The 22,234-nt window shown below is 46.9% G+C and overlaps 1 protein-coding gene across 1 annotated transcript; it reads right to left on the reverse strand.

Annotated features, from left to right (window-relative positions):
• Window positions 1-1,702: 1,702 nt before the first annotated feature.
• Window positions 1,703-21,081, reverse strand: LOC144271266 (rho guanine nucleotide exchange factor 5-like). Its single transcript, XM_077828530.1, has 14 exons — window positions 20,961-21,081; window positions 18,531-18,582; window positions 18,070-18,134; window positions 17,491-17,762; window positions 13,698-13,858; window positions 12,411-12,563; window positions 10,057-10,186; window positions 9,251-9,325; window positions 6,100-6,189; window positions 5,427-5,581; window positions 4,491-4,652; window positions 3,816-3,886; window positions 3,260-3,364; window positions 1,703-2,894 (listed from the first exon to the last, which is right to left on the reverse strand). The coding sequence occupies exons 1-14, from the start codon at window positions 21,079-21,081 to the stop codon at window positions 2,740-2,742; spliced, it is 1,767 nt and encodes a 588-aa protein (XP_077684656.1). The 3' UTR covers window positions 1,703-2,739.
• Between the last annotated feature and the right edge of the window lie 1,153 nt (window positions 21,082-22,234).

Raw genomic sequence — 22,234 nt, forward strand, 5'->3', positions numbered from 1 at the left:
AATCTCTCTTAATACTAGAACAAGGGAACATTCAACCAATTTGAAGGGCAGTAAATGTAATATAGATAAAAAGAAACACTCTTTAATCCAGTGCACAGTAAGCCTACAGAACTCAATGCCATAATAGAATTAAGACTGAGTTTAGCAGGCTACCAAAAACAAACTTACAAAAAAACCAACCCAGATTGGGATTTATATAGTTAATGAGAACAGTTTCAATTGTGAAAATATTTTAAACTTTATTTTTTTAGAAGGGGTAAGCCTCATGCTTAGAGGTTTATGCCAATCTTTACCTACTAGAGGTAACAAAAGAATTGTCCCTATGGAGAGATTTGTTTCACAGTTTCTTGTTGCAGGGTTTCTTATATCTTTCTCTGAAGTATCTGGTACTAATCACGATCAGACAGGGTACTGCACTAGATGGATCATAAGTTAAGTTGAAATCGCTGTGACGTGCAGGCTGCACGATTGAATCTCGGACTGCCTCGAGAGTTCTCATGCAGGCTTATTCTCTTGAGTGACTTCAAAGATTATGCACTCCGTAAAGGTGACTCAGGAACGCGTGACAACCATGAGTTTGTCCCAGAGGATTTCATATGTACCATGTAGGCATGAAGTTTGGAATCTTGTATTTGGGACTATGATAGAAGTTCAGGTGGGTGGCTGAGGATTACCTTTGTTAGTCTGTCATTACCTCCGGTTTGAAGGTAGGACTCACCTTTACCCCCTTTCCGGGCGCTGCTTTCAGCTGTTAAAAGTGGACCCAGGCTCAGTTTTAGGCCTCTCTAAGGAGGCCCTGTGCAGTCAGCAGACCAGTCTTTTGCATGGCTAGCAGGACATCATAACCATCCTGTCCTTCAGCCTCAGTGGGGTGGATACGAAGTGTCCTCTCTCAGGAGGTCATCCTCCCAGGTCACCTTGGTATACAGATGACTGGTGACAGATGGTGCATGTGGTATGGAGGTTACAGGGGCAGTCGTCTCTTTCCGAGTATAATCGCACCACATAGTGTTCGATGTCATGGCTGCTGTGGAAGTGACAAAAGATGTCAATGCAGAATAAAAAAGCTAATGGTGTGGGAGGGTAGTCGTATATGAAAAAAAATAGTTTTAGTTTTTGGGGGTGAGGGGAGTGTTCAAATGTTGGCAGTTGTTACAGGCACAGAGCTTGTGTTCCTATGAAAAGATAGACTAACTGAAACAGAACAGGTAAATTTGTATACCCTAACTGGAGAAGTGCATAAGTTTATTAGGTCCCCAAAAAAAAAAAAATCCAGCTCAAATGACTGGCATAAATAGGCTGGAACAAACTATGCCACATACAATATAAATGGGAAATCAAAAGGATATTACAAAGATCCAGAGATACAAAGGTCAATAATTCTTCAAATACATTCGAAGCAAGAAGGCTACAGGTGTTGCTTTCGTACTTTCGTGTGTTTAAATTCTCAACCTTGATGTTGTCTTAGCATAATTACATGCAAAAACCCTCCTTTGTTTAATACGGAAGGAAAAATATTTTAAAGTTGAAGCAATGTTCTACAGTGGACAGATTCTGCACATAAGCTTCACTTAAAACCCGATGACTGCACAGAAATGGAACCACAACAAACTGCAGTTACATGTTTTGCTTAAAAATATCTATGGTTTATAGATTTCCTTTGTTTTATAATTGTGCAAAATGTTGCATCACATCTGCTATAATAGATTAGGCATACGCCGTGCAGTTCCACTTTCCTGCCGTTCAAGAACAACTAAATTTAATTACAGAGCATATGCCAACATGTAAAACAAAACCTTGGGCAAGAGTTTCAAAAGTTACTAGAGATTATGGGACACTGTTTTCCAAAGGCAGGTGACCAGAACTTCCTGAAAATCAGACTCCTTCAAGGTATCTCAGGTTGAGTGCCCAAAAATCACTAATCGTTTTAAAAAAAATTTGCCAAAAGGTCTGAAAAACATTTTAGAGGGAAAAATTTCTTTCCCCATGCTCACCTAACTCAAATGGATTTTTCTCATACTGTCTAAAACTTATCTTTTGCTGAGACTCTGGTTTAAACTCAGCTGGTATAAAAGTGCAGAACTTCTTTGAAGTCAATGGAATTGTACCCACTTACATCAACAGAAAATTTGGCCCATTATATATTATCTTAAATGGAAAATATGTGGAAATTAAAACCACTTAAAGAACCCTCAGAAGAGGTTGAAATGAAAAGTTCTCCTTGACTTTAACTACAGAGTTCTTTACACGTCTATAGTGCCCTTCTTCTCAGGAACTCAAAGCGCTTTACAAATATGAATGAATTTAGCCTCACAACATCCCGTGAGGTAGGTATTATTCCCGTTTTACAGATGGGGAAACTGAGGCAGAGTTCTGAAGTGACTTGCCCAAGGTCACACATCTTGTCAGTGGCAAAATCAGGCATAGATTTCCAAGAGTCCTGAGTCCCAGTCCTCTGCTCTCATACGTTCCCTCCCTACTACTACAAAGCAAGCAATATATGCAGCTTCTTTTCTTCCTTGGTCTCACCAGGACTACAGAGGCAGTAGAAGTGAATATATTTACTCCTGGCTGAATTCCTGCTTTCTTTAGTAGCAGCACTTTGTCTGACAGTACTAAGTGCTCATTTTTTATTTCAGAACAGTTGTTTCTTCCAGAATGTGGTGTAGAGAGGGTTTCTTAAGTCAGGTTTCTCCATACCAGAAAGACTGTACAGGGTGCAACAGGAAGTGGAGAGTCCTATTTCTTACAGAAGACCTGCTGTTTGGCATTCTTCACACGCTGTTCCTCCTTCAGGTTCATCTGGCGTGCATGTTTGCTGGAGATCATTTCCACATGCTCTGAGGGAAACCAGCCTCTCTCTCCATCTGAGAGTTTCACTCCTTCCATCCAACCTGCAGGGGTGGAGGCAGACACAGAGAACATGAGACAAACTGACTGAGATTTATTTCTCTTTCCCACCTCAAAAAAGCCCCATCCCAACTGAGCAAGCTAGAGCAACACACCAGCCAAAAAGAGATCCCCTTGCTGTCTTCAAGCCACATGGTCTATTTGTTTAATGGTCTAATTGAAACCCCCAGATAATAGGCAAGGGAGAATCTTCTTCCAGTCCCATAGGCAGGGGCAAGATACTTTCTGAGAAGAGAGCCTCTCTCTCCATCCTTTATATAGCCTAATGGCCCTGAAATCAAAGAGACATCCTAATACAACTCAGTTCTCACCCCCCTTCTCCAAGAAGATCACGGCTTGTTCCACTCACCGTCATTGCTGTTCTGCATGACCATGATGATATCTGCTTTCTCCAGAGCCAGCTCGTCATTCTCCCGAGCTTTGTACGTCCGTATGCACTGAACTTGAGGTGAGTCTGAGAGAGAGAGGGGTGGAGAGCGTGAGCAGGCTGGAGGAGTGAGAGGGATTGCAAGTTTTGGGTAACGCATTCTTCCCAAGGGAGGAAGAACGTGAGGGTTGGGCACAACACCTGAGGGGTGAGGGAGACCCATTTAGGGTGAGGCCCAGCATCTGAAAAGTGGGGAGGTGGAAGAGCGCCCATGTCAGGGGTGACACCTGTGATGAGTGTCTGAGGCTGTGGAGGGGATGGGGAAGGTAGAGACTGAGGAGCATCATCTGGAGATGAGGGGAAGAAAAATAAGAGTCAAGTTTGACATTTGTAAAATAAGTAAAGGGGAGAGTGAATGCTCCTCTTCAGATTCACTCCTGCATCCGTGTTACCCTTGTATCTTCCTCCTCACTGGGACACCACTCTGCCCATTAAGCAAGACTTCCCACCCAGCCCTGTAGCGCCTGAGCAGTCTCACCAGGGCTTTCTAAGAGATCTGGTTCTCCTCGTGGTGGCGCCAGAGCGGAGATCCACCGCAGCTTCTCACTGCTGGAAAACACCAAAATACAGATGCTGGTGAGACAAGAATGGAGCAGCCAGGAGAATGGGGGGTGGGGGGGTGTTTGTGTAGGGGTGGACTGGAGAAAAGAAGTGCCTGCCACCACCTCTTGGGGAAGTGAAAGAGGAAGCTAAATAGGGGAAGTGAAGGATTAGTGAGAATCTGAGGCTAAATGAAGGAGGGAAGAGAAAGGGGTTGAAAAAATGATTTCCCACATTTTGGTAAATGGTAAACAATTTGGTATCCCAATTTTTGATATCCAAGACACGGTGTTAGGAACTTGAGATATCTGCCTGGGTAGTTGTTCAATGGGGTAATTGAGAAGAGGGTATGGAACAGGACAAGGGTACAGGACAGTATGGAGAAAGATGGCTCAGTGGATGGGATTAAGGGGTCAATATGACTGCGCATTGGGATAATTGGAAAGCGTGGTGGGAGGCTTGCAACTTCCTTGTAAGAGAGTGTCCTCTGGGTCTCAGAAGCAGCAGGGGATGTTGGGCATTTAGGCAGCTGAGAGGGTTACAGGGTTTTGGCAGCTGCAACCATATGTATAATTGGCATTAGGATTCAGTGGGAACAATCTCTGGTTCTTACTGTGTCTCTGTGCGAAAGAGGAATTCCACTCTTTTCCCCTGGTTGTTCTTAAGGAGAAAAAGGCGGAAAACGTTTTTGTTTGTCCCGTGCAGCTTCACCTCACACTTCTCCCCACGTACATCTGAAAATGCAGCATGATCAAACACGACAAAGCGCCCACCCCTAAAGGGAAAGAGGGGGAATTAGAGAAACTGTGTGTTAGCTTTAAAAGTGACGTACACAGGATAAAACATTGGGGTTTGGGCCCTTTCTTGCTGCTTTGATAGGTCAAGAAGGCTTAAAAGGGGTGGGGGGGTTTCCACCTTAAACCTATAAAGTCTCATCTTCTCTGCTTTTGCTAGAGGTCTTCTTGGAAGACCAGAGAATTGGAACAGGATTTTTCTTAGCCCTCAATGGAAGGGGCAGGATTGTTTGAATCTCACAGGCCATTTTTCTCACAAGTGTTCGTCAGAAGCTGGTTAAATATTTTACAACTTAAAAGAGAGAGTCTGGACTAAAGAATCCCTTCCTCAACTACTCAGATTTCAGGTTCTTGTCATGCCATATTCCCACTGGTTCTCTGGTCATCCATACAGTCCTTAAGCTAAAACAGATTGGGGGAGAAATGAGTTAGCCTTGAACAAAACTGGACTGAATTAAGTTATGCTGTGAAGCATAAAGGTGTGTGTGTGGGGGTGGGGGGTGCAAAGGGGAGGAAGGTATGTAGAACTACATAAGAATGCTGTAATTAAGAGTTTGGAAGTGAAGGTGCTGCATGATGAAGCTTGCAGGCTGTTCATGAGATGTGAGACTGCTAAACTGAGCAGTCTAGCTGACAAAGGTTGCCATCTGCTGGCTGGAATCTGATGGGGGAAGGGACACTGCCTCACCAACATCCCCACCCCTTTCTGGACCCAAGATTAGAGGTCAGTGAGAGGTGCAGTCTGGGACACTCACTCCTTGGGCCTGGACAGGAGCAGGCGGTCATTGAAGAGGTGCAGATAGATGGGGCGGGTGTTGAGTTTCCACTTGGGGCTCAGAGTGTTGTTGTCTAACGCCATCAGCTCACCACACTTCACCAGCCGCCTTGACTGTGAGACCAGTGGGAATATCTGAGAGACAGGGAAGAATGCCATGATTAGATACCCATGGAAGTTGGTGCATTAGGACTGGAGTTATGCCTTCAAACAGGGTTCCAGGTAAAGACAAGGTTTGAGATTGCTCTCATCTCCCCTGTTGTAGGTGGGCAAGTTGTGACCTGAGTCCGCTTCTTCCAACTCCAGGATGAGGTAGATGAATTGGGTAGATTCAGCTCTTGTTTACTCCCCTGCATTATGCCAGGGATGACACCAGAACCAGCTCTCGCTCCCCTTTTTGTACAGGAATGAGGTGCTGGGCTGATGTACAAGAGTGGGTCAGGTTACTGAACAACCCAGGGGGAGCGTCTCACCTTGTACTGCAACTCTATTTTCTGTGTGCTCTATACTAGTTCACCAGTGCTCCTCACGTATTGGAAAATACATGGTGCGGTGAGAGACGACGGATTAAGTGTGCAGTGATGGGTTAGTGGTGTTGGGTCAGGGTAGTAAGAAGGGTTGAAGTAGAAATCGGGAGTGGGGCAGGTTCTCACCTTGCACTCAAAATCAATCTTTTGGCTTAGGTAGATCAACTCCTCAGTGCTCTTCATGCGCTGGACATTTTCGTTGCAGTCCTTTATGAGCTGCAGAGAGGAAGGAGGAAAAGGTTGTTGGGAGTTGCCCACTGGGAGTGGATAGAGTAGATGTAGATGGCACAACCCTCAGGGTTCTTTCTCCCAGAACCTTATTTTCCAAAGAGAGGATGCTGTGTTTTCTTGGCCAAATGGTTTAGTTTTATTCACTGTGGAGGTTTAGTCCCTGATTTTGAGCTTTGCTCTGAGTGAGGAGTGCTGTCATCATTTCTCAATTACTGCAACCTCCTTGTGTCTGGTTTTGACAAATCCAGCCTTGTCTTGCTCAGAGCCGTTAAGAATGTTGCTGCAAAGAACACTCTCCTAGCCTGTTGCTTTGACCATGACACTCCTCGCTTTGCCTCGCTGTACTGGCTCTCCCTTCTGTATCACATCCAACCGAAGCTACTTGTCTTCTACATTAAAAGCCTTTCACAGCCTCTCCCCACCCTAGCTAGCATCATGATACTACCTATCATTCAGTATCAAAGGGTCAACTCCTTCCTCCGATTGGCTGTCAGCCTCCATTGTCCACTTGTGAAATTTTCGAACAAACACCTTTAGGCACTCCTGTAAACATTTTGGTGGCGCTCCTGTAAACATTTGCAAAAGTAACTCATTATCCTCCTTCAAATTCCGCCTTTGCTGGTATTTCCTACGAGAAAATCCACAATGGTTAGGCTGCTGGTATATTAAGATCACAGCCTATCATGCTGACCACGATTGTTTCCTTGTGCTCCCATCTGTTGTCTCCTGTCTTATGCTTAGTTCCAGCCCCAAATAGCTTAGTCTATCTATTTGCCCTGTGTTTGTACAGCACCTGGCACAAAGGGCTCCTAGGTGCTACAATAATTCCAGGATATCTGGGAAGCAGTAGATGCATCAAAATACTGTTTCCTGTTGGGAACTGGGTCAAGTCACTGGTCATTTGGGAGCAATACTTACTACAGGCAGGTTTCAGAGTAGCAGCCGTGTTAGTCTGTATCCGCAAAAAGAGCAGGAGGACTTGTGGCACCTTAGAGACTAACCAATTTATTTGAGCATAAGCTTTTGTGAGCTACAGCTCACTTCATCTGATGCAGTGAGCTGTAGCTCACGAAAGCTTATGGTCAAATAAATTGGTTAGTCTCTAAGGTGCCACAAGTACTTTTTTTTTTTTTTTTTTTTTTTTTTACTACAGGCAGTATCTCAAGCATTCAGGAAGCTGGGGGTTATTAGATAATATTTAACCACAGACCTCACCTTTGCGTGGGCCTGACCCACCTCCTGCTCCACTAAATCTGTTCACTATCCCCACATGAGGAGGATGCTCTTTAGCCTTAAATATAGGGCTGTCTAATGTGGTTGAAACCCAGCAGCTGCTAATAGTGCATGGCAATGTGGATTTACAGAAGAAAGGAGCAACACTCCAACGGGCAGGACTAGCTCAAGTACAATCTAGGACCCACTTTGCTGCAAAGTGCAGGATTCAGTGTGTGACATTCTTCCCCACACCCAATGGTCCCAAATTCCTATGTTCTAGCTGCTGTGCTGTGGGAGACTCAATTCCATGAGACTTGAGCAAGGGTGGGATTGCACAGGAGGGAGTGCACACCATGTAAAAAACTGATCTGAGTGGTTGCAGGGGTGGAACATACCTGCCATGAAGGGTGTGACATCATGATTCCTCAAGGAACTCAAATGATTGCCCTATTTATCATATTTATTACCATAGTGCATTGTGACTAACCAAGAATGGAACCCCATTGTGCCAGGCACGGTACCAACACAAAGTAGTAGACAGTCCTGCCCCTGAGAGCTCCAGTCTAAATAGACAAAAGGTAGGGGAAAGGGATACAGCATACGGATTGATGATTGTGCAAGTGGTATGTTAGTGTCATGATATGGGTGCACGGGGATAGATATGGTAGTTTCCTGCAATATCCTTGAAAAACCTTATTGAATGATGCAGCTTTGGAGTTCGTTGCGTTAAAGATGCAAAGTTTATGGATTATTGTAGAATTGTATGTAACTTTTCTAGGGGGGAGATGTGACCCCCATAAACCCTGAGAAGTGTCATAAGCTTCAAAGCTTTAAACGTTATGCCAGACAAGAAGGAACCTTTGGGACAAACAAAATTGAGTGGGTTTTCTAGGAAATACTTGGGAGGAGGTGAATGCAAATTTCCAACACTGGACCCAACCTTCTGCCGTGAGGAGAAACCCATTGTCTGCTGATTACCTATTCTTGGAATAGGAAGATCACAGCTCCAAGCTGCAGAAAGGAAGGATTTATCGTTCAGAACAAGCTCCCCCATTAATTTAACAGCTATTATTAACTTGTAACCACAGGAAAACCCCTTGGTGGGGTTCGAAAGACTGATCAGCCCCAGTTGGAGTTGGGTGGGGGTGGGAATCTCTGGTAAGCTTTTTACCATGCGGGTATGTTCCTTTAGTGTTTTTAATGTTTTCTCTGTAATGTTTTCACCTTAAGAAATGTGCTTGTTTAGAAAGGGCTGTGTGGTAGCTTGTAACTGTAGGCAATTAGGCTGCTTATAGCCTCTGAAGAGAAAGCAAAGCAGGCCTGCTGAGGCACTCTGACTTGCAGAACTCAGTGCTGGCAAAAAGTGGTCAGGAGGGAGAGAGCCGCAGGTCTCTACCTGAGAGAGCTGATGGCTGGGGAGCTGGAAGCCTGAGACAGGATGCCCTGGCTGGAGCCACACGGGGGAAATACAGGTGCAGTTGCCCTGAACTGTGCTGGAGACTTCTGTTTAAACACATTGAGGTAAATGAAAGACGAAGGGAATGAACAGCCAATCAGCACATGAGAGAGAATGCCTAGAGTGAAAACTAAAGAAAGTAGTGTGACATTATCAGTGCCCATCAGCCCCTGCTCTTGCCCTTGGCTCCCTGCTTACACTTCAAGAGCATGTGGCATTAGCACATGAGCAGTAAGATCATGTGAGCATTTCAGTCTGTCCCTGAAGGGAGTCCCGTGCTGTGGGAGTCCCTGCAGCTGTTTGGTTCACTGTCTAAAGCAGCACTGGCAGCTTGGCAATCACACTGCTAGTGGAGAATGGTCTGGTGCTCCTTACCTTCTCCAGTGCATCATAAGCCTGTGTGGCCTGCACTTCTTCATCCGACTCGGGCGGGGTTCTCTTCAGTATATTCTGCAGAACAACCACAAAAAGTGTCTCAGAACGGAGGCTGAGAAAATGGACCACAAGGACAAAAGAGCATGGGGGCATGTAGATATGGGGGAGCCAGGTGTAGGGAAACAACAGGATGAGCAATAGCAAGGGAGAAATGGGCAGAGGGCCAAGACAGGAGGGGAGCGTGAGGGGATCAGGATAACCAGCAAGCACAGGAATCTGCATGCATCTCCTATCTTTGCAAGTGTACTACTAGACTCAAATATCACATGCAATAACTTCTATGGGGGAAATGAACGCTAGTCATGGCACAAAACAGCTGAGGAACAACAACATGGTTCTTATTTGTTCAATACTTCTTTCTATTTGTGCAACAGTAGGGCACATTAAGCACACTATATTAGGACTCTGTATACTACATTGGCTCCTGTTTGCTTCCAAGTGCAGGTCAAGGTATTTTTAAAGCTTTGGCTGTGCATTAAAAACTCCTAAACTCTAGAAGGGGAGCATCTAAGCATTTATAACCTAGCCAGCGTTGGTGTCAGAGAAACTACCAAAGATTATCACAACCACACTCTGCAGGCCACTGAACAGGCAAACTTCTCTCCTGTTCCCCTCAGCTCCTCTTTCTTTCCCTGTCTAGCCTTGGACAGGATTCCTGTGCAGTGACCTGTGTCTGAGCGTGCAGTGAGGGAGGCGTTAAGAGTATGTGCTGGGGACTGCAGGTCCTGTGGCCACAGCGCTGGTACCTGGAGGAGGAGTTTGAGTCGGGTGATGCGTTGGAAGGGGAGAATGAGGAAGGATTTGAGGGAGAGGCGCTGACACACAGTGGCACTTTCCAGTCTCTCCAGGACTTGCTGGAACCTTGCATTCTCAGTCCTGCCAGAGAGAGAGAGAGAGAGAAATCTAGGCGTTGTACGGAATAACAAAGTGGTGGTGCCTTCCACGAGTGGAGGGGCAGGATCACAGTCTGATTCAACCAAGCAGCAGAGCCCTCATTACCTTGGAACTGGCTCTTTCCCTGCAAGAGAAACAATCTCTCTCTCTCAATGGGGTTGAACCCTTCTGCTGAGGAAGAGGTAGTGTGCAGGCTGGCCCTTTGGGAACTGGGTCTCTCAGCAGGGTGGCAGTGAGAAAGTAGTATTGAGGTGGCATCACAGCGACCTATTTCCTTCCTCAGATGAATGGCCATGCTGGGTCAGACCAGTGGTCCAACAGGCCCGGTATCCTGTCTCTGACAGTGGCCAATACAAGAGCTGTAGGGTGTGTGTACAGAGTAGGCCAGCTGGAATGATCCACCCTGCCTTCCCCTCCTGGCTTCTGGTGGTCAGAGGTTTAAGTTGCCCCAAGCATGGAGTTACATCCCTGACCATCTTGGCTAATACCCATTGATGGACCTATCCTCCATGAACTTTTCTAATTCTTTTTTTTAACCCAGTTATTCTTTTGGCCCTCACAATATGCCATGGCAATGAGTTGCATAGGTTAACTGTGTGTAGTGTGGAAAAGTACTTCCTCTTGTTTGTATTAAATTTGTTGACCATTAATTTCATCAGCTGATCCCTAGTTGTTATATTGTGGGAAAGGGTAAATAACACTTCTCTGTTCACTTTTCCCACACCATTCATTTTACAGACTTGTATTGTATCCCCCTTATGCTTCTCTTTTCTAAGCTGATCAGCTCTAATCTCTTTAGTCTCTCCTAGTATGGAAGCTGTTCCATACCCTTGATGATCTTTGTTGCCCTTCTCTGAACCTTTTTCACATCCACTCTATCCTTTTTGAGATGGGGTAACCAGAACTGAACTCAGTATTGAAGGTGTGGGTGTACCATAGATTTATATAGTGGCATTATGAGATTCTGTCTTGTTTTCTATTCCTTTCTTAATAGTTCCTAACATTGTTAGCTTTTTGACTGCTGCTGCACACTGAGCTGAAGTTTTCAGAGAGCTATCCATGGTGACTCAAAGATCGATCTTGAGTGGTAACAGCTAATTTAGAACCCATCATTAGATATGTGTAGCTGGGATAATATTTTCCATTGTGAATTACTTTGCACTTGTCAGTGTTGAACCTCATGTGACATTTTGTTGCCCAGTCACCCAGTTTGGTGAGCTCCCTGGGTAACTCTTCCCAGTCAGCTTTGGACTTAACTATCTTGAATAATTTTGTATCATCTGCAAACTTTGCCACTTCCTTGTTCACTCCCTTTTCCAGTGGGAAAGAGAAGCTGTTCCCTGGTGAGACAGAGCCCTTTGGAACAGGGAGATGCCTCCCTATAGGGGGAACAGCTACATTCCAATTCCCCCCTCAATGGGTTAGGGCCCTTCCCTAGACGCAGAGGCAATGCCTGTGTGATCTTCCTCCCTCCTTTTCCTAGAGCACAGGTAGCATCCTGGAGGCCCTCTCCGTTTGGAATTGAGCCTTTCCTCGTGGGCGGAAGGGAGGGATCAGTACCAAGGCAGCCTCCCTCAGTATTAGGTGGCAGTGAGAGGGAGTACAAGGGGTGGCCCTTCTCCAGGAGAAGAAGGGAGGCAGTGTGTGTGCAGTTTCCATGAGGACTGGGTTCTTGTATGGAAATAGCAGGGGGAGAGTTGTTACTGAGGCATCCTCGTTACGCATTGGGGTCCCTCCCCATAAAGGGTCGGTATCCAAGTGACCTACAAGCTCTGATTTGTTCTCTCCTACAGGGGATATTGTGGCACTGGGGGCATGAGCTGCTCCACTCTACCCTCCACAGCCATGTTGAACTGAATCCTCCAGTAGGATGGGGTGGCATGAACCTGCAATTACTTGTTTCTGCCTTCTCCAACAAGGGGTTCTGATACTTGGTAGAATCAGATGCTGATTAGTCTTTCCCTTCCCATGGCTGTTAAACCAGAGGAGCCTGGCACTTCCCAGCCCTGCCCTCCCCTCCCAATGGATGGTTTCTGTAACACTGAAGGAAGCCTCCGACTGCTCTCATACACCCACACTTGTGGACGGGGCATGACTACCTGGGGACAGCCTGCAACCGCTCAGCTCTATCCTGGCTGATAAAGGGCACTTATGAGGTGCAGCAAGGAGAACAGAGGGTGAGGTGGGAACAAAGCAGAGTTCTTACAGGAGCCTCTGGAAAATCTGGTCCTGGTAGGTCTGATTTGTCACGTAGGGCAGATACACCTTGCGGAATTCAGGAGCATGTCTCAGAGCCACATCACACACGTTGAAGGTGAACATGTTCTCCTCAAACTTTTCCTCCAGGTCGAAGAGGAAACTGTAATGCCCCATATGTCGCCATGAAAGGAGAGAAACACTGTTACTAACGTGCTGTGGTTAGTGTTATTTATTATTTACATTACCATAGCACCTAGGAACCACAGTCATAGGTCAGGACCCCACAGTGCTCAGTGTTGTACAAACACAGAACAAAAAGATGGTGCCTACCTCAAGGAGCTAAAACTCTGACTGTAAGACAAGAGACAGCAGATGGATACAGACAGACTGGGAGAGCGCAAGCAAAGTGAAAAGGTCCTTTTGTCTCTCAGTCACCAGTCTCCTTCGCTTGCTGTGCTATGTGTAAGGCCCACACACTGATCACAAGGTTCCTCTCCACTTTTGGGGGACAGCAGAGGTCTGGGTGGTGGTGGTGGTGGTTTGGTTTTCAGTGTGAAAGAGAGCTGAGGAATACCCAAATACGTCATCATTAAGTCAAAAGGGATTTCAGCTACCGTGAAGTCCTGTTTACTGCTGCCTAAGGCACATTCATAAGGATCTGAGACAAAAACAAAACAAAACAAAAACAACCTAGCCCTGTAGTGGAAATGGAAAAAGTGGCAGAGAACCAAAGGACATGCAATCAGTCAAGCCTTACAGGAGAGGAATAAAGGTTCTGAGATACAGATGTACATCAACCAAAATGTCTGGCATGTGGTGGCACTGGTTCTGGTTCAGCCTTACGGCTGGTGCTGGATTTAGCCAGGTTGGGATCTGCCAGATGCTGGCTCTAGTTTTCTTAAATTGGGATGATGGGTTCTGGGTTATGTCTGCGTGGTGCTAGATTTGGGCTGAAGTCTCCTTCCTGGTAATTCTCCTTTGGTTCAGGCCAGGTTTGGTGGGGCCTGTAGTCTGGTTGGTGGCGTTTTAGATTCTTTGCACCACAATTTCTAAATGCACCACACTGAATGAACACAACTGCCTGACTCACTCTCTCACCCAAAGAAGGAAAGAGGTTCGTTCCAGGGTAGGGTTGATGCCCTTCTGAGGAAGGGATGTGTGTCCCAGGATTGAATGGATATGTGGAGTAGGGGTGAGAGGGCTATTGACAGGTCTGATCTTTGTTTTCCATCATTGGGCTGTATCTGCACTTCACAGATGCTGGTGGTCTCTGAAGTGAAGGACAAGGACTCACCTGGCACTGACATCACGCACTTCCTGCAGACGGGAGAAAAGCCACTGGCGCTCCTGATTGCTGAGGAGTGCCTGGAGTTCTGATGAGCGCTGGAAGTGATCCACTGCCACATTTAAACTGCGCAAGTATGAGGCCTCTGACATGATCAACTCGAACTTGGCCTGTAGAGGAAGGGACACAGTGTCAGCATAGCGGGCATGTCTGTGAGGGATGTAAACGAGGTGGCACTGAAGGACAATGACGGGGCAAAGGTCAGTAACTTTCCTGGCTTCCAGTGTAGGTAGTGTGTAGTTGCTGATTCCTAATGGGAAAAAAGCCAAGCTCTCTCTAACCAGGCAGGATAAAGAGATGGTGCTTTAATGATGGTGAGAGGCCTGGGGCTAGGCAGGCTGGCAGAGATAGATGGGACATCAGTCTATTCCAGTGGTTCTCAGACTTCTGTATTGGTGACTCCTTTCACACAGCAAACCTCTGAGTGTGACCCCCCCCCATAAATTTAAAAACACTTTTTTTATATATATATTTAACACTATTATAAATGCTGGAGGTGAAACGGGGGTCAGTGGTGGAGGCTGACAGCTGGCAACCCTCCATGCAATAATCTCATGACCCCTCTGAGAGGTCACAACCCCCAGTTTGAGAACCCCATATCTATTCTTTCTGTGGTGCAATTTGAAGCTATTCATCAACTTTGACTTGAAATTGTAGTGTCTATTTTTTGCTTTTTTTTAAACAGAAATAATCACAACACCCCTGTGTCCTATTCTTTCTCCAGAGATTCATCCTTCCTGGACTTTTCTTTATTTAGCACACCCCCAGATTGCCCTTTCTCATGAGTTGTCTGATCTCCACAGTTCTACCTCTTATTCCTCCATCAGGGTCCTCAAATTTCCCCCAAGTCCTCATTTTCTCCTCCTTCCCTGGATCCTCTTGTCCCACTGCTTCCCCTTCAATTCCTCTTGATTCCCCTTGTCCTTCCCATCCCATTTCTCTGAATCTGCCTGCCCAGTGTCCTCCAGTTCCCTCATAGTCTCTTTTACACACAATGGCCAACTTTTGGTCCTTGCATTCTTTTTCAGAGGAATTCTAGTCTGGGCCTTGATTAATGCAGTCTCTTAGGGTCCTCCAACTTCTTCCACTCTTGGTCTATTTTAGTAGCAGGGGACTAGACCCAGGAGGTCTCTTCCAGGCTTATGTGGGGGAAGCAAAAGTGGATGGGAATCTGGGAGGCAGTGACCATGAGTTGGTTGAGTTCAGGATCCTGACACAGGGAAGAAAGGTAAGCAGCAGGATACAGACCCTGGACTTCAGGAAAGCAGACTTCGACTCCCTCAGGGAACGGATGGGTAGGATCCCCTGGGGGACTAACATGAAGGGGAAAGGAGTCCAGGAGAGCTGGCTGTATTTCAAGGAATCCCTGTTGAGGTTACAGGGACAAACCATCCCGATGTGTCGAAAGAATAGTAAATATGGCAGGCGACCAGCTTGGCTTAATGGTGAAATCCTAGCGGATCTTAAACATAAAAAAGAAGCTCACAAGAAGTGGAAGGTTGGACATATGACCAGGGAAGAGTATAAAAATATTGCTCGGGCATGTAGGAATGAAATCAGGAGGGCCAAATCGCACCTGGAGCTGCAGCTAGCAAGAGATGTCAAGAGTAACAAGAAGGGTTTCTTCAGGTATGTTGGCAACAAGAAGAAAGCCAAGGAAAGTGTGGGCCCCTTACTGAATGAGGGAGGCAACCTAGTGACAGAGGATGTGGAAAAAGCTAATGTGCTCAATGCTTTTTTTGCCTCTGTCTTCACGAACAAGGACAGCTCCCAGACTGCTGCGCTGGGCATCACAACATGGGGAGTAGATGGCCAGCCCTCTGTGGAGAAAGAGGTGGTTAGGGACTATTTAGAAAAGCTGGACGTGCACAAGCCCATGGGACCGGACGAGTTGCATCCGAAGAGTGCTAAAGGAATTGGAATGCTAAAGCCATTGGCCATTATCTTTGAAAATTCATGGCAAATGGGGGAAGTCCCAGATGACTGGAAAAAAGCTAATGTAGTGCCAATCTTTAAAAAAGGGAAGAAGGAGGATCCTGGGAACTACAGGCCAGTCAGCCTCACCTCAGTCCCCGGAAAAATCATGGAGCAGGTCCTCAAGGAATCAATCCTGAAGCACTTACATGAGAGGAAAGTGATCAGGAACAGTCAGCATGGATTCACCAAGGGAAGGTCATGCCTGACTAATCTAATCGCCTTCTATGATGAGATTACTGGTTCTGTGGATGAAGGGAAAGCAGTGGATGTATTGTTTCTTGACTTTAGCAAAGCTTTTGACACGGACTCCCACAGTATTCTTGTCAGCAAGTTAAAGAAGTATGGGCTGGATGAATGCACTATAAGGTGGGTAGAAAGTTGGCTAGATTGTTGGGCTCAACGGGTAGTGATCAATGGCTCCATGTCTAGTTGGCAGCCGGTGTCAAGTGGAGTGCCCCAGGGGTCGGTCCTGGGGCCGGTTTTGTTTAATATCTTCATAAATGATCTGGAGGATGGTGTGGATTGCACTCTCAACAAATTTGCGGATGATACTAAAACTGGGAGGAGTGGTAGATATGCTGGAGGGCAGGGATAGGATACAGAGGGACCTAGACAAATTGGAGGATTGGGCCAAAAGAAATCTGATGAGGTTCAATAAGGATAAGGTCCTGCACTTAGGACGGAAGAACCCAATGCACAGCTACAGACTAGGGACCGAATAGCTAGGCAGCAGTTCTGCAGAAAAGGACCTAGGGGTGACAGTGGATGAGAAGCTGGATATGAGTCAGCAGTGTGCCCTTGTTGCCAAGAAGGCCAATGGCATTTTGGGATGTATAAGTAGGGGCATAGCGAGCAGATCGAGGGACGTGATCGTTCCCCTCTATTCGACATTGGTGGGGCCTCATCTGGTGTACTGTGTCCAGTTTTGGGTCCCACACTACAAGAAGGATGTGGATAAATTGGAGAGAGTCCAGCGAAGGGCAACAAAAATGATTAGGGGTCTGGAACACATGACTTATGAGGAGAGGCTGAGGGAACTGGGATTGTTTAGTCTGCGGAAGCGAAGAACGAGGGGGGATTTCAGAATTTCACATGACTTCAGAAGCTGCTTTCAACTACCTGAGAGGTGGTTCTAGAGAGGATGGTTCTAGACTATTCTCAGTGGTAGAAGAGGACAGGACAAGGAGTAATGGTCTCAAGTTGCAGTGGGGGAGGTTTAGGTTGGATATTAGGAAAAACTTTTTCACTAGGAGGGTGGTGAAACACTGGAATGCGTTACCTAGGGACGTGGTGGAATCTCCTTCCTTAGAAGTTTTTAAGGTCAGGCTTGATAAAGCCCTGGCTGGGATAATTTAATTGGGGATTGGTCCTGCTTTGAGCAGGGGGTTGGACTAGATGACCTCCTGAGGTCCCTTCCAACCCTGATATTCTATGATTCTATGTCCCTAATGCTTCCTCCTATTGTACCTTTCTCCACAAGGCTTCTTAATTCCTCCAAATTTGCTTTCATAACATGTACTGCTGGGTTCCATGACCCCATTCCTTACCCTTGCACGCCTTTCCCTTACTATGCTGGATTCAATTCACTCATAATCACAGGTAGCAAGTTTCCCTTTAACCTGGATACACATTGCTGATCATTTCTCTTCCTATTCACCCATCTGCATTCCTGTATCATGCATTCATGCTCTCTGATTTGTCCATCAGTCTATGCTGTCCCACCTGTCCAATCCCCATCCATCTGCCTACAGCATCCATCCATTACCTCCTGCAGTTTCTGATCATCTCGGGACATGTTCAGCAGCATTCTGCTTCCTCGGATCATGGGGATGTCCTGCCAGAGGGACGCGGTGGACGAGACCGAGAGACGTTGTAGATACGAGTCCTGAGGAGACAGCACTTTCCTCCGTAGCCTCAGGGAGCTTGGAGAGCTCGGAGAGCTCGGTTCGAAGTCCTCAGCCAAAGAATCCGCTCTCTTCTGGCTCTGGATTGCCTTGTTCAGAGCCACGTCGCTGTATTCCTGATAGAGTAACCTTGCTGTGGAGAGAGGCTAGAAATTCAGATTCATTCGAAAGCAGTGACTGCGGAACTCCCTGTGTGGAGAGGACTCCATTATTGTCTCAATACAATCAGTCTAAGGTAAATGGACATGTTAGAGCCCATAGTGTTTATAATGCACCGATCACCAGCACAGCTCTCCACATCTCTAACCACATTGCATGCTGATGGTTACATGGCTCTCACTGATACTCCCACCTAATTTCCTGTATCCCTCTCTTTCCAGCGCTCCGCAGGGGGGATAATGACTGGGGTTTTCTAGAACAATTAGATGGGAGGTACTTACAGGAGTTGATCAGTTTGGAGTGTCGGCGCTTGAGATTCTCCAGTGTGTCTGCAGATTTCTTCTCCCTGTCCAGGGAGAGGAGAAGATTTGGGGAGCAAGAGGACAGGAGAAAATAAGACCTGCTGAACTGGATGTAGCTTATCCAGATCTCAGTAATTAATCTGGAACAGCTGGGACTTCTCTCTCCATCAAGTTCAAAGTCTGCATTCCTTATTTCTACTGCAAAGGACCATTGTCAGGATGATGGATATTCAGAAGTAAAGGGACATTAATTCCCCTCTTGCCCCTTGGGGAAGGGAATCCCATTGCATGGGCAGCCTGGGATGAAGCTTAGGCAGGGGTCATTATCTCAGAGAACATTTTGCTCTGTTGTCTGTTTCTTGGGCCCCTAAGGAATTACTGGAAAGTTCTGGGCCGCTGTACCTCAGGTGGAAGGGATTAGAAGCCAATGGGAGACTCACCGAAGTATAACTGTATCTGAGCTGGTTGGCTGGTCCTTGTGTGCTCCCTCCTCTGAAAGGACAAGAGAGGTTATCCCATTTTCTTCCAATGAGACAGCAAGTGCACGCGCGCAAGAGAGATTCCAAGTAGCCAACTGTAAGGACATGATGCAATGCGGATATCGCTTCCTAAACCCTATGTAGAGGCAGCAGTCTAGGACTGGGACCAGTGCTTTTTGGGCTTTGCAGCTTCGTGGTCTTTAACAATACTTGGCACTTACTTAACACTTCATACCTATCATTTAGACAAATACTTGTTTTTCATACACATATCTTTCCAAGGCACTAAATGGAAAGAGGTCGGTTTTCAAAAGTGACAATGACTTTGGTGCCCAATCTGACATGCCTGAAAGGGGCCTGATTTTCAGGGTGTGGATGGCTCGCTCAGCATTTTCTAGAAATTGGGGCCCCTTTAAAGTGCCTCAAGTTGGGCGTCCACCACCTGAGTCACCCAAAGTCATTTCTGAAAATCGGAGCCTTATTCTTGGAGATGTTCAGACCCCAAAGCTCCAATTGACTTCATAGCTATAAGTACTCAACACCTCTGAAAATTACCCTATACATGTGTTGGGAGCACTGTGATCTAGTGAATTAGGCATGGGACTAGATGTCATTGGGTTCATTGTGATTCTGATACTGACACTAGGTCACTAGTGACTTTGGGAAGTCCCTCTCTCTCTTTTTCTGAAATAGGGTTCCGTTTGTAGAATGGGGAAAATATTTACTTCCTTTGATGGAGGGTGTTGGGAGAGGCCTAACTAAATCTGAGGAAAGAACTATATATCTAGCAAAGGATTATTAAAACCAGCTGGTGGCAGACATGAGAACAGAGCCCAGGGGGGCGGGGAATGGGACCACCGTTATCACTAACTTCTTCCACTTCGGGGCCAAAAATGTATAAATATAAAATAAAAATAAGTGCAATATTTTGAACCAAAGTGGCTTCAATGTAAAAACACTTCCAGTATCCCAAAATGCCAATACTTATGCAGTGTGAAAAAATGTAAAAGGAGTTGAAGAAAAAATAAGCCGAAAGTGTCACTAATTTCACCCAGCTCAATATGTGTATTTATAAAAGGGCATAGAGATCTCATCCTCCCACATACATACTAAGTACAATATTGGCTAGGTGCATTGTGGAGGATTTATGCCTTTGTCTAAAGAATTCGTCATTGGTTTCCACCAAAGACAGGACACTGGATCTGACAGATTTGCATTCTGATGCAGTATCTGAAATTCTATGTTCTTATGAAATATTTCTCCAAGGGTAGCATGGGGTCAGAATGAGACCTGAAGGTTTCTGAATCAAACTGAACAGCTCTCAAGTTGGTCACTAAAGAGGTGGCATCAAACAGGCCAGGAGATCCAAAAATCTCACTGGCCATAGAGCTATCTCACTGTCAATCGTTAAGCGTGTGCACTTTTTGTTGTTGCTTGAAAGTTGGTTATCACTTCATCTGCAGACATGGAACAGCCTTGTGGTGGCAGCAGAGGCCTCTACCCTTCATAGGCTAATGGCTTACTGTGAAAGGGTTAATACCAGTGGGGCCACTGCATGGCTGAGAAAAGGACTAGAACTCTGAATAAGGACGGAGTGCAGCTACACGGCATTTTGGAGCGAGCCTCCCAGCCCAGCTCAGCAGACATAGGCTAGCTCCTGCTAATGCTCTAAAAATAGCTGCATAGACAGAGCTTTAAAGTTGCAGCTTAGGGTGGGCTTCAGAGCCCATCTCCCTAAGCTTCAGAGCTCGAGCTCCAGCCCAAGCCACAACTTCACAGAGCTATCTATACACCTATTTTTAGAGCCCTAGTGTAAGCCCTGGTAACACAAGTCTGTTGGCTGGCGCCGGGAAGCTTGCTCCAAAATGCTGTGTAGACATACCCCCGGGAGTTCAGTGGGCAGGCAAGGCAGGAGAGAAGGGAAGCTGTAGGAGCAGGCTGGCAAGGGGGTGAGAAAAGATGCTGGGCAAGTAGTTGAGGAGGGACTAATTTAGTGAAATGGGAGCTGGGTGTGCTGTTGGTAGCTATTATTAGTATTGGTCAGACTGGTGAGCGGTGATGGGGATAGCGGTCCAAAGCAGGCAAACAGCCTCGCTTGATGTAATAGCTTTTTCTCTGGAAACCCCAATAATTCAGTTCAATTTTAGTGACAAGAGGGTATATTTCCACAGGGCGGGACTGAGGGGCATTAGCAGAGCTATGAGGGGAGACCAGGACTGGAATAGCGAGGGGACTGCAGGGGAGGATAGAGGGGCTTTGGCAAAGTTGTGTGTGGATAGTTTTGGAAGTGGGTCTCTAGCTATTCTCTGGCTATAGGTATTTTCACTCCCTTACTCCTCCATCTTTTGCTTTATGCTGAGATTTGGTATCTTAGGAGCAGAGGGGTCTCACCTTGTAAGTTGTCTGGCAGTACTGACATCTTCCTCAGGCCCTGCCGGTGCCAGTCTTTGCTTTTTGCTCTGTGTTTGATCCTGTTCTCTTGACTCCCTGAATTGAGTCCCAGCTCCTTCATGTCCACCCTGACGACTTTTTTATCTGGCCAACTTGGTGACTTCTCCAAGGGTGCGTGCCTGGCCACCTCCTCTTTTACCTGGGCCGCAAGGTGAAGCGGTTCTCCCTGCCCTTCCATCCTTTGTTTGCATGTCCTAGCGCCCTCTGCTTTCTCTATCATCATTGCAGGGGCTGTTGTGTTCTTCGTATCCACGCTGGTGGGGCCTGCCTGTGCCTGGTCCCACTGGGGCTCCTCAAAGACTGCCTCCTGTTGGTACAGTGTTCTGATGGTTGGTGGCGATGGAGGGCTGAACTGCAGGAAGTGGAGTGGGTTGGAGAAAGCTAGTAGTGGGGGTGGCTGTGCTGAATTTCTACTCTGAGAGTCTGTGGATGTTTCCCACCCTCCCAAGGAGGGCCTGGAGGTGCAGTCAGGTGTGGACTTTCCACAGTTTGTAGCCAGGTGCTGACCCATTGCTCCAGGGCTGCTGTTAGAGTGGCCCATGGGTGCCTCATTCTCCAAAGTGGGAAAATCTGAGCTCTCTGCCAATGAAGTGATGCCTGAGTCACTGGTGTCCACCACATCCAGTGTAAGTGAGACGACCGGATCCCACTGGGCACCAGACACTCCCCCATGGGTCATCTGCATTAGGAGGGGGTTCTCTTCTCCATCTTCCACGGCAGGGGCAGGGACCAGAGCATGAGCAAGGCTGTCAGCATCAGACACAGAGGCTGGAGCCTGGCTAGAGCAGCTGGAATTGGGGGCAGTGGCCAGTAATTGACTAAAGTCTGGTACACAGTTTAGAGGTGGGTTGGAGTTAGACACAGGAGGCAGAGGCTGGTCAATATCAGGTGCAGGGGCTGGAAGCTGGTTGGAGTCAGGCACAAGGAATCGAGACTGGAGAAGCTGGTCAGCATCAGGTGCAGGAGCCAGAGGTGAGCCGGGTGCAGGTGCCAGAGGGTGGGCGAGCTGGTCAGCATCAGGCGCAGGAGCCAGGGGTGAGCCAGGTGCAGGCGCCAGAGGATAGGTGAGCTGGTCGGCATCAGGCACAGGAGCCAGGGGTGAGCCGGGCGCAGAAGCCAGAGGATAGGTGAGCTGGTCGGCATCAGGCACAGGAGCCAGGGGTGAGCCGGGCGCAGAAGCCAGAGGATAGGTGAGCTGGTCGGCATCAGGCACA

The sequence above is a fragment of the Eretmochelys imbricata genome, chromosome 1 (genome assembly GCF_965152235.1).
Source record: "Eretmochelys imbricata isolate rEreImb1 chromosome 1, rEreImb1.hap1, whole genome shotgun sequence".
In the NCBI taxonomy this organism is placed as follows: Eukaryota; Metazoa; Chordata; order Testudines; family Cheloniidae; genus Eretmochelys; species Eretmochelys imbricata.

Bases quoted from the DNA above. Each gene is read 5' to 3' on its own strand.
- LOC144271266 (XM_077828530.1), bottom strand. From the start codon at position 21,081: ATGAAGGAGCTGGGACTCAATTCAGGGAGTCAAGAGAACAGGATCAAA. The intron at 12,564-13,697 runs GTGAGTCCTTGT...GGGGCATTACAG, and splicing joins GTGCGTGATGTCAGTGCCAG to TTTCCTCTTCGACCTGGAGG. The intron at 2,895-3,259 runs GTGAGTGGAACA...CCACCCCTGCAG, and splicing joins CATGCAGAACAGCAATGACG to GTTGGATGGAAGGAGTGAAA.